General features: G+C 34.3%; 1 protein-coding gene across 1 annotated transcript; it reads right to left on the bottom strand.

The window, feature by feature from the left end:
• Positions 1-351: 351 nt before the first annotated feature.
• Positions 352-12,175, bottom strand: LOC126974554 (uncharacterized). The gene is made up of 7 exons (XM_050822086.1): positions 12,035-12,175; positions 11,693-11,866; positions 6,329-6,534; positions 4,448-4,601; positions 4,072-4,340; positions 3,211-3,423; positions 352-1,759 (listed from the first exon to the last, which is right to left on the bottom strand). Exons 1-7 carry the CDS (start codon positions 12,084-12,086, stop codon positions 1,709-1,711), a joined length of 1,119 nt encoding a protein of 372 aa, XP_050678043.1. The 5' UTR covers positions 12,087-12,175; the 3' UTR covers positions 352-1,708.
• Positions 12,176-12,463: the final 288 nt, after the last annotated feature.

The following is a 12,463-nucleotide window of genomic DNA, read 5'->3' as shown; positions in this document are numbered from 1 at the left end:
TTTATGAATTTGAGCAAAAAAAATGTATAGTGCTAATAATTGAAAATTCTAATATCTGAATAAAGACGCCATTAATGAGAACTCATTTAAGATGGTTGCAATATAATTACACTTTTATGTTTGTTGTTTTATTATTAACTTATTGCAGGCGTTAATAATAACTTTTTAGCGTTGAATATCTAATATATAAAATTCTCGTGTCATGGTGTTTGACTTTGAACTCCTCCGAAACGGCTTGATAGATTCTCATGAAATTTTGAGTGCATATTGGGTAGGTCTGAGAATCGGACAACCTCTATTTTTCATCCCCCTATATGTTAAGTGTGGTCCACACGAAATTTTGTTTTTCAATTTTTTTGACATTTTTTTTTTAATTTGTTTGATTATAAGTCAGCATTATAAATACATACAACTTCAACCCATCAACAGTTACTTTTGTATCGCGATTTTAATATCGGCAATACAACGTTTGCTGGGTCAGCTAGTTCTTATATAAAATAAAAGTATGTATACTGCATAATATGTAGGTGTTACTTTATCGTTCAAGTTCCCTCAAGTTTTGTAATCCCTAGGGAATTTATATACAATTTACATAATTTTGGCTTCAACAGTCTTCGACTCAAAGGTGTTAGTAATTAGTTGGACTTACAGTATCACAGTATCTTTAACAATTATAACGTCTATTATATGTGAAAATTTTAGAAAAATAACTTGCTCTCAAGCTCTCTTATCTCGCAGCATTGTCTACTTCTAAAAGCAAACCACACCCGCCATAAAATTTAAAAATTAAAACGATAAGATAGACGAAATATACGCGCAGCACACAAAGCTCTTTCGTATTTTTTTTTTGGCTGCCATTTACTAGAAGTTGTTGCTGAGGTGTTAGCCGATGTGACGTCACTTATTGAAAGTAAAAAACTACCACCCATTCCAAAACGAATGCCTCAGACCTGAGAATATTGGGCGCAACAAACTCAGAAGTAAGTATATAACTCTAAGAAAAGTAAGTAATTAACTCACTAAATACAAATCCTTAGTTATCTACTACGTCATATAGTGCATCAACTCTTGTTCTGGCTCTAGATTCTTACAATGCTGACTCTGTAGTCGCTAAAAATATGTAAAGGCTGTCACAAAAAACTTGCTATTACATTGATGCACAGCCATTTATAGCACAGGTGATAATCATTAAAAAAATACTAATTTGATATTAAATTTTACTAATTAAGTCGACCACCATTCGCCTACAACTGATTTCGTGATACGCCTAAATACATGTACCGATTGGAAATGGTACAGATTCGTTCCATTACCGCAAAGTTGCTCTATTGGCCAAGTTGAGTCACTATTTATATTAATATGACACATTAGTAACGCGCTAACTAAATAATTATCGATTATAACTTCGCTAAGCCGACTTACACTTAAAAATATTTAATGTTTAATACAAAAATGTTAGCAATCTTGATTTTGGGTAAAAATGTTTCTTTAAAATAAAATATGAGGTCTTTCACGTTATTCTCGCTGTCAAGTGGCATCTTACGTTTTATCCGAAGTTGTTTTCTGTACATTCCACTTTCTCACTAACAAAAATGATATAAATTTCGTCTACCTTATTATAAAAGCTCAAAGCTGTTAATGGTCTTATATTTTTTAATTAAGTATTTCTTATATTTTATAGTTATATCTGTATTAATAATTACTGCAGTCACAGCAGTTCCTTCGGGAAGAGATCCATCGAAGCGAAATCTTGTAGTATCTGGAATCACAATTATATATTTTTATTAAATTGTCTTTAACAAAAAGGCCGCTTCTGAGACAGTAACCCTAACACACTGCAGATGAAATAAACACCTCATAATCTTGCTCTGAGGCAGTTCAGATTTAGTCACAGGGTTGATGAAAACCGTAGCATATTTAATATGATTTTGGTATTTTAATGTGCAAACACAGCAATTCTTTGGGAAAACCAATTCTTCCACCACCACTCAGATAATTATGTCGGTAACATATAAGTACTAAGAGAATTTTAGCAGAGAGTAAGATTCTATTAAGTAGATTAAGTTGTTATATGATTTAAAAGATGGCCTGGGAGTTTCTTATCAGTTCTCCCCATATCAAACCCCCATTACGAACTGATTTTTACGACGTTTACTAAGTGTTGTTGCAATATGTTATGTTATTGTCACTCACTATGTTAAATAAATATATTTCTACTACTTTTTACCCGTGACTTCGTCCGCGTGGAATAGTTACTTTAGGCAGCATTTATTTAGAATACTTCGCAAATTATATACATAAACAAACTTCTGTGGTAAATTATAAATTGCTTATTTTTATACATTCTTATACTACTTTATTTTGTTTATCCATCCTTTGCTAAATTATAATCATTATTATGTTCTTTCCAAAGGTCTAGTCTGTCTGTACTGAATTTCATTAAAATCGGTTCAGGTTTAGGCGTAACAAACAAACTTACATTCACATTTATAATATCAGTAAAGATTTGTATAGTCAATAGTGGATTTCACAGTAAGATAAATTTGTTGTAGTGAGACAAAGGCTAGAACCATATTCATCCATGTTCTAAACCACAAACATTATACTAAATATGGCATCAAAGTAATTATATAATAACACAAACAGACAAGAGTGATCAGCACTCGGCAGTAAGTGTCTCAATAAGCAGTTTGTTTCAAAAACCTCTACCTTCATAATTAAATATTACTTTTTTTTATCAAACCGCCAACATTATCTTTAGCGCTGACCAAATCATACATAATATATAAGAATACATAAAAATATATATACATATACAGGATGTTAAAAAAATCCTGTACGATATCTTGATGCGTATATCGGTATCAAGTAGTGAGAACATATAAATATTGATTTTCAGTAAATAGGCACATTAAAAAAAGATTAATAATAGAGTTTTGTATTAAAAATAAACATCGCCCGCCTTATTCGTTTGAGCCGCCGCGCCGCGCAGCCGACGCTAGCTATACTCCATTGGACCGAGGCCAGGGCGATGACTTTAGTTTACTGATACAATAAAGTCAGGGATCCCAAGACTTTATACAACATTTAATATGAAACGTTCTTTATCGTCTAAGGGGTTATAATTTTTTTTACTGGTGTCTCCGCATTCAACTTCATAACCGTGTCAATTATCGTACAGGTTTTTTTTAACACAGTGTATACACTGACCTCCAACAGTTTATCGGATGTGGGTGAGGGCACTTGTAAGGTCAAGAGCCCCCGGAGCCTGTCTCCGTTGAGGCACAGCTGATGGTTGAGCAGCAGTTCAGTATTGGTGGTGGGTTCTAGAGGAGAGTGCTGTAGCCGGTACGTGCGGCAGATGTCGGCCCACGCTGTCAGATGCTTATCATTAGCTTCCTCCGCCACAGACCCGATATCGTTCTGTTCACAATAACGAAAATACTATACTATCATGGTGTTACAACCCAACCTTCGCCTAGTCAAGACCTCAATTCAACTCTGCATTTATTTAATATTTATTTTTCTCAAAACTGATTCCTTTAGAATTCTTTTTGATGTAATTTCTAATATACTTGATACTACTACCGCTTCGGAAACAAATGGCGCTCTGAGAGGGAAGAAGCGGCGCAAAATAATCATAATCTAGTCCCAGGCTGTCCGATCCCTTCGATATTCAGCTGTGGAGTAATAGGATTTACGACAAAGCCCATACATGTAGTGTTAGAAGTGAAATCAAAAAGAATTCTAAAGAAATCAATTTTCAGAAGATAAATGATTTCTTTGGGAGGCCGACACAAGATGGATCGATGATCTGTCAAGGTCACCGGAATACATTGGATGAGGGCAAACCAGTAGGGATCGTCATGGAAATCTTTAGGGGAGGCCTTTGTCCAGCAGTGGACATCTTCCAGCTGATGATGATGAAATGCTTTCTTATGCCTTTATTAGATTAGGCCAATAATTTACCAAACTTTTGTTCTGAACACAAAAGTTCAGGGAGTAATGTGAGCCATAGTTGTGTCTATTTTGTTACATAGAAAGAAGAACTAATATTGAAATACTACTCACCTTCGCCAAAGTTGAGATAGCAGTGCCATAATAATCATATTTGATATTGAATATTGCCGCTACCATTTGTGCCAGGCTTCCCTGAGTACTGTTGGCTTCATCTACAAGGTTGTACACCTGACCATTAGCCTCCGGAGTAATAGCCAGGGTCCAGATAGCTTGGCAGACATCAACCACATGGATTGTGTTCATCTTGAGATCAGATGTCCAGAGCAATTTCATGGTTTCACCAAGATGCTTGTAAATAGCTCCATATAGAAGCCTGGGTGCTGCAGAAAAATACATTCACAATTAATTAATCTAACATCCTAGTCTCTTCTGATCAATACTATTAATCAGATTTCTCTAGTTTAAAATCCACTTCAGAACAACTTACTAAGACTCCTTCTGTCTCCTATGCCATAAACGATAGCTGGCCGCACTATGGTATAGTTGAGCTCTGACTCCAATTTCCTCAACTCCTGTTCCACCTTGCTCTTCATTCTGCCTTCAACTGTCCATGGCTCTACTGGGCCATCTTCTTTGTGAGGCTGAGGTATATTATTATTATTTTATTTTCAGGCATCACCCATAGATATACAAACAATCTTAACTTAAATTAAATTACATAATACTGTTGAGTTTAATTTGATATTAATTAAATTACAGATAAAATTACAGTTTAAAATTTAAGATGTATCATAATCACAATTAATAAGAAAATACTTAATAATATTATTAATTTTAATTCGGGAAAAAAAATGTATATGCAAACATATAAAAAGAAATCCTGACTTCAATTATTCAACAAACTAATTTTTGAACAGAACATTTACAAACTGAAACCAGCATGACAAAATAAACAAGATTTAGCTTGAGGTTCACGAAGTTCACTTTTGTAAAACACTTTTTTTATGAAAATATGGGACGAGACGAGCAGGACATTCAGCTAATGGTAATTGATACGCCTTGCCCATTGTAATGCAGTGCCACTCAGAATTCTTGAAAAACCCAAAAAAAACTGAGCGGCACTACACTTGCGTACGTCATCTTGAGACATAAGATGTTAAGTGTCATTTGCCCAGTAATTTCACTAGCTACGACGCCCTTCAAACCGAAACACAGTAATGCTAACACATTACTGCTACACGGCAGACATAGGCGCCGTTGCGGTACCCATAAACTAGTCGGCATCCAGAGCAAAGGAGCCTCCCACTGGTAAAATAATTATAGGATTTGGAAATTATTCATAGTACACAAATAAAATTTGAAAATCAAAATTTTATGAACGATGCGGGATTCGAACCCACGACCTCCGGCATTCCGTGCCGGTGCTCTAACCAACTGAGCTAACCGTTCGAGTACCGCCTCGTTACAAAATTCTGTTTGCTTTTGTTGATAACCTGCTCAACCCCAATATTTGCATAAGTATTAGGAAATTGACTTGAGATGTCGCTCTTGTAAATCTAAACAACAAGTACCTACCGCGGCAGTACTCGAACGGTTAGCTCAGTTGGTTAGAGCACCGGCACGGAACGCCGGAGGAAATTTTGTTTTTCAAATTTTATTTGTGTATTAATCCTAGAAGTGAGAGTTATCACTTTAAAAACATAACATATTGATTATTCATAGTGCCTAAAGATTCTTTGATAGCAATGTTTCGGAGTCTAAACAGTGGTAGTTCGCTAATTTCTAATTATATTCTGATACTATTTTCCACCATAAATGCAGGCTGTTGCTCAACTACTCCTCACAAGAAACTGAATTTATAATGATGACTGAATCATGGTTTACTAACCATAAAGCCTTAATGAATGATAACCGTGTATGAAGAATGAAACGTAAAATGAAATAATATTAGTATTGGTTGTGCCGCAATTGCCCATTCTCTTTGTTCAAATTTTTTGTTATGGCAAACTATAGTTTAGTTTAGTTACTATAGTCAAAGTTTTTATTTGCATAAACATGTTAAATTGATGTTACATAAATATTATGAAGTACCTGTATGCCACATTTATGACGTGCAAATTTTATAGAAGATTAGTGCAGATATTTCCTGTAGAAATAGAGAGATACCTATAGACAGGAGATGCATTGGTATCTGATTGGCTAATCTAATGCCAATTGAGTCTCGCGCCGGTTAATAACCACTTGATACCGAGCACCGAACACAGTTGAAGGCATGCTAAAGATTTAGAATTTAATGCAAAAGATTAATTAATACGGGAAAATTTAATTGCAAATTGCAACAAAGTTTATATTGCTTAACAATCCTAACCTTATCACTGCTGTACATCTGTCCACTAGATATCTCCACAAGTCTATCCACTTTAAGTTTTGCGCACTCCTTGGCCACATTCACACTCAGGGTGAAGATGCCTTCCAAGTAGACTGCCTCCGTCTGACCCACTCTGGTCTCTCCAGCACAGTTTAGCACATAGCTCCAAGGCAACCCATCTGCTTCCAAGGCCGCTGCACATGATGCTAAAAGTATAAAGACATTTCAATTGGCTTTGTTTTTCTCACACAGACTTCCGTTGAAAAATTAGTTATGTAACATTTTTATTAATGTTTTTTTTATTATATTAGTATCCCCCATTCATCACTACTGCACAACAAAATTTAGAAAACACATACTCAAAGCTTGGTAGTCTAATTTAACATAACATTGGCTAAATTGTGGTTTGACTTCATCAGAAGTCACAGTAGGAAGAATAAAATTGATTCTGATTTTACACAAAACTGCCTAAATGCAGCAATGTTGCAAACATTACAATAATTGAAAGCTACATTCATTATTATAAAATATCTTCAAACAGTTTTATCTATTGCTACAGCTGATGAAATTGACTGAATTGCATTGAAATTTACCAGTGGGAGGCTCCTTTACACAGGATGCCGGCTAGATTATGGGTACCACAACGGCGCCTTTTTCTGCCATGAAGCAGTAATGGGTAAGCATTACTTTGTTTCGGTTTGAAGGGCACCGTAGCTAGTGAAATTACTGGGCAAATGAGACTTAACATCTTGTCTCAAGGTGACGTGCGCAGTTGTAGTGCCCACTTAGAATTTTTGGGGGTTTCAAGAATCCTGAGTGGCACTACATTGTAATGGGCAGGGCGTATCAATTACCATCAGCTGAACGTCCTGCTCGTCTTGTCCCTTATTTTCATAAAAAAAATTGCAGTTGTAACTTTTATAACTCAGGAAACATAACCGGCAAATGCACTTTTTTTGTGTGGGCTGCAAAGTGGCTTGTCTCTGCAGACATTAACACCTTTATAAGATCTATTGTAATCATACCTCTAATTCAGAAACGCACATCAACACAAATATATATGGATAAAGTTTTTATGTTTTATCAATTAGTGCTTATCTTTTCATAGTTTAAATCCTGTGTATTTATTATATAAGATCGAATACACACACACATGTTTTTTGTTTGTGTATGTACTGACTAGCTTCCGTCTAAATACAATCATGGTGTTTTACTGTGTTGATTGCTTAAAATTCAGGTCTTCAAAATGTTAATGTTTTTGGCTGTCAGATCATATTTATATGTATTTTTAATTTTTTTAAGAGCTGTGGCTTATGTATAAATTAATGAATAAACACTAGAGGACTGTAGACAAACAAGGGAGACATTGATGCCATTATGGCAAATCACCTCATTGAGCTCAATAGAATTCAACTTATAAACATCTATCTAATATGGGTGTATAACTGACAGCCCCCTGTGTAGGTCCTGCATGGTGGTAGAAGAAACTGCTGCGCTTGTGCTTCTGCATTGTCCAGGTGTAGCAACATTCTGGGCTCCACATCTTGGTACCCCAAATATACTCCCGGCAGTCTTTAGGAAGGAGAGGAGGCAGCTCAGGTTTCTGGAGGAATTGGGGTGGCAGGAATAACAAATATATTCCCACACATGCAAAATAGATGCACAGTCATCGAGTTGTGTAAATTAGCTCGACTTACCAGCTTAGCTAACATACCATAGATCTATTGTATTCTATGCCCATACATCTCACAGCATCTACCCAGACTCATTGCTTCTATAAAGCAAATACTATCCCTGAAAAAGGAAGCTGGAATGTTTTGCTGTAGTAGTAAAAGAGAGTAAGGGTTTGTTTAGCATGCAACAAGGTGTTTCAATATTTCGATCTTAGGGACTTTATGGCATGAAGATGTTTATTTAATATGTAGTAGCCAGTTATTGCACTGTTTGGTGATCTTATCAGGTTTCACTGGATGGAATGCTCTACTACTGTGGAAAGTGTGAGAAGAGCTGTATTCCTTGCAGTTGCTGACCATTCAGTGTAGACTCTTGAGTAGTCTGCAACTGCGAGAGATGACACGAGTTTTTAATAACAAAAAAAGGAGAGAGAGACCACAAAATGCACACAGTTTCTTTTGTACTGGAAAATAACAGAATTATACTTGTGAATGGATTCCTACTAGAAGTTATTTATTAATAAATCTTCTGAATACATTTTATTATGAATTTACACACTGAAAGACAATTAGAAGACACTCTATTCAAAATTCATCATTCAAGCATTCAGCTATTATTTTTACTAACACTATTTACTGAGTCATCATGTTTCACCGAGTTTATTGTTTAAGTCTCACAATAACATTATGCTCAGTATGGATAGAGCCAGTCTATTGTTTTGAAGCTTACCTTGCATAATAATAGTTTATTATTTATCCATACATCAAAATGTACCTTATTAAAATATGTTTGCCAGGATTACATGTAAAATATATTTGTACAGGACTATATAACTGGTGTTGAAAAATTTAATATCATAATTTATACTAACATTAAAAGGTTTTGATTTTTGCCCTAGAAAAGAAGAAGGAAGTTAATTCTTTTGTTAGGTTGGAACAACTATTTTTTACTAAAAAATCCAATTCGATTTTTGTGGCACTATCATATTTAAATTAATTGTTTAGTAAATCTTATTAATAAGGTATTATATATGCACATTAATATTTACAAATATTTTATTGCATGGTAAATATAATAAATAAAGAAACATTAAAATAAAAAGCCTTTTATAAAAAATTCAACTTGCAAACTTTTTTTTTAGATTATTTATCTGGGATTTCATCCCCACCATCTGGATGTGTGGCGGTCCTCTACAGTGCGGTTTTCAAGGAGCTTTCTCCCTCGTACTACAAAGCTATGGAATGAGCTTCCTTGTGCGGTGTTTCCGGGACAATATGACATGGGTACCTTCAAAAAAAGTGCGTACACCTTCCTTAAAGGCCAGCAACGCTCTTGTGATTCCTCTGGTGTTGCAAGAGAATGTGGGCGGCGGTGATCACTTAACACCAGGTGACCCGTACGCTTGTTTGTCCTCCTATTCCATAAAAAAAAAAAAAAAAAAATTAAGTACATTTAGATAGTATAGTAATGTGTAAAATATTACTTAAATTGCAAGAAACAAATTATATAATTTATGTGAAATATATATAGAAATTAATTCATTACTAAATTGAATTGTTAGATTTCATTAATTTTGTTATATTCAATATTTAATGTAGTTATACTTTTGATTACTAGTAAACCAAGCAGTACATTCAGTATCCATACTTCTAAATAATTCATTTCATACACAATTGTACATTACATCATATTCTAAGCTGTATTCTTCAGAATTTGAGCTCAATTTATTACTGTAGATTAGAGCTACAAAGGCAGTAATTAATTTGTAGACTAGATTATTCCCGGTAACATAATGCTATAAATATTATTTATATTAATATATTGAGTGAGAAAAAATAATATGAAAATATCTTCATTATTAAATTTTATTATTTTATATCCTAAATATATGAAGCAAAAAAACTTCTATTAAATTTCAGTAGTTAGACAACCAAGTCCAGGTATAAGACCATACATTACTCTTAAAATTTAAAATACTTTTATTCATATAGTTTTTAAACTCTTTATTAATCCTGGACAGAACCTGTGAGGTCGCCGATTCAAGTCCCTCATAATTCATAAATATTTTGGTTACAAATTTAATTAATACTGAAATAAGTTTTAGATGGAAGGAACATTAAGGTACTGAATTATGTTCGTACAATAACAAATTTAATGAGCTATTTTAAGGAAATGAATCATAATAATGTTGATAATAACTTATCATTACAGTTGCTCCTGTTTGCATAGTTGTTATTTAAAATTTTGTAATCAATGTAGTTTTTTTTGATGACAATAAGTAATAAGATGAGTAGGACGTCCGACTGATGGTAATTGATATGCCCTGCCCATTACAATATAGTGCCGCTAAGGATTATTAAGAAACCCAAAAACTCTGAACTGCACCACAATTACACTTGTTACCTTGAGACTGTTAAAGTTATTGCATGTGACCTCAGAACTCAAACTAGCTTGTCATTGTCTTGTCTTGTCAAGAAAAATAAAATGTACTAATACTTAAGAGATTATGTCACAAAATGAGAATGATGAGTTCATTCTGAATAACTAGAGACAAGTAGTTGGGTCGCTTGCCTATTTAATGGTTGGAACAAGGCCTGACATTGCATTTGCCGTCAGCATAATTCAAAGAGTCTGAAGAAACTAACTCAAGCGGATTGTGTCAGAGTTAAATGTTTAATGAGATACTGGAAGGTCAACCTCTTGACTACTTTGCATGTATGCCGGAGAGCCAGTCTCCTTGATAAGTCAAAGGCAGCAAAGTGTTGCAATTTCAACAACAGAAGCTGAAGTGGTTGCTGCCAGTGAAGCTGCGAGAGAATATGTTTGGTTAACTCAATTTATCGAAAGTCTTGTAAAACTTAAAGGTCTATCAACCTTACAAGTGGATAACGCAGCAGCTAGAAAGTTAGCTCAGAATCCAGAGTTTCACAGACATACCAAACACATCCGCACTGGTCACTTCTTTGTAAGAGAACTTGTGACTAACGGTGAATTATTAGTAAAGAAGGTAAAAAGCGAGCTTCAATTAGCGGATCACCTCACCAAGCCATTATCGAGACCTAGGCTTCGCAAGCTTGTTAATTTTATAGGTCTTCACAATGAGAGAAGGTGTTAAAGTTAATGCTACATGCATTAAAGACAAAGAAAAATAAAATGTACTAATACTTAAGAGATTATGTTTTCTGTAACTGAATGTTTCTGAAACACATGAAACACAGTAATGCTTACACATTACTGCTTCACAGCAGAAATAGGCGCCTTTGTGGTACCCATGAGCTAGCCATCCTGTGCAAAGGAGCCTCCCGCTGGTAGAGTACTGGCACTTCCTTCATCTTTTGTCTATAACCTAAAGGTACTTACAAAAATCTACATTCAAATGTACAAGATTGTATGATGAATCATACAATCTAGTAATACCTACAATGCCCTTTATGAATAAAACAACTGGTTGGTTCTATACAATTTTACAAAATTAAAGTCAAAACTATGAAGTATCTTATTAGGTTCTGAAATTTTCTTCTATACATAGTTTTATATATATACTTCAAAACCTAATATATATACATATGTATTTATAGAAGAAAATTTCAGAACCTAATAAGATACTTCATATCTTTATAGCACAGACAATTATCCAATTGAAAATGTGCATACCTACTATCTTATTATAATACTAGAAGTTACACTCACCAGGATTTATTAAGTTAGCGCTCTTGTATTCAACGCGGGGATCCTCAAAAACTTTGTTGTGAGATGGATTCAGGAAAGCTAGTTGTGGTGGGGTCTTATCTACGACTCGGAGCGCACTCACCAGATCATTACTTATCAAATATTCCACAAGATTCCGACCAATAAAGCCGCACCCTGAAAAATATTGCACTATCACAGAAAAACACTTCGCTCGGTGGATGACTAACACCCCAGACCGTTATGCTATCTATAGAGGTTCACACTATATTTGCCATTATAATATTTGACAAGCATGTAATTATTAAACAAAATACACTGGTACGTTAATATAACAATAATTACCTCCTAAAACCACAACTCGAGGTTTTAAATTATCACCGGCAGAATTCGACATTTCTCTTGCGGTTGAAAAAAGAGAATGTCAATTGCAGCCTGCAGGTCAATTGACAACCACTTTGACCATAGACTTTGACATATTCGGGGACAAGAAAAAGATATTCGCACTTATACGTACCAACCACAATTATTAGGTATATTCTAATATTATATTTTGTGAATGATGGATCACACTGATCGAATTATGAAAACACATCACAATAATCCATATGCCGTTAGGTGAAATTTTTTTATTATACTACATTCTTTTATGAGTTGTTTTACGTTTAATTTATGTTGTTCAATTAATTCTGATTATAAATTTTTATCTAATTTGGAGTGTGATATCAATTATTATTATTGAGTATTCATGAATATTTGTTAATCGAAATAATG

Source organism: Leptidea sinapis, chromosome 32 (assembly GCF_905404315.1).
Source record: "Leptidea sinapis chromosome 32, ilLepSina1.1, whole genome shotgun sequence".
Lineage (NCBI taxonomy): Eukaryota > Metazoa > Arthropoda > Insecta > Lepidoptera > Pieridae > Leptidea > Leptidea sinapis.
This window is presented reverse-complemented; position numbering and strand designations above follow the sequence as displayed.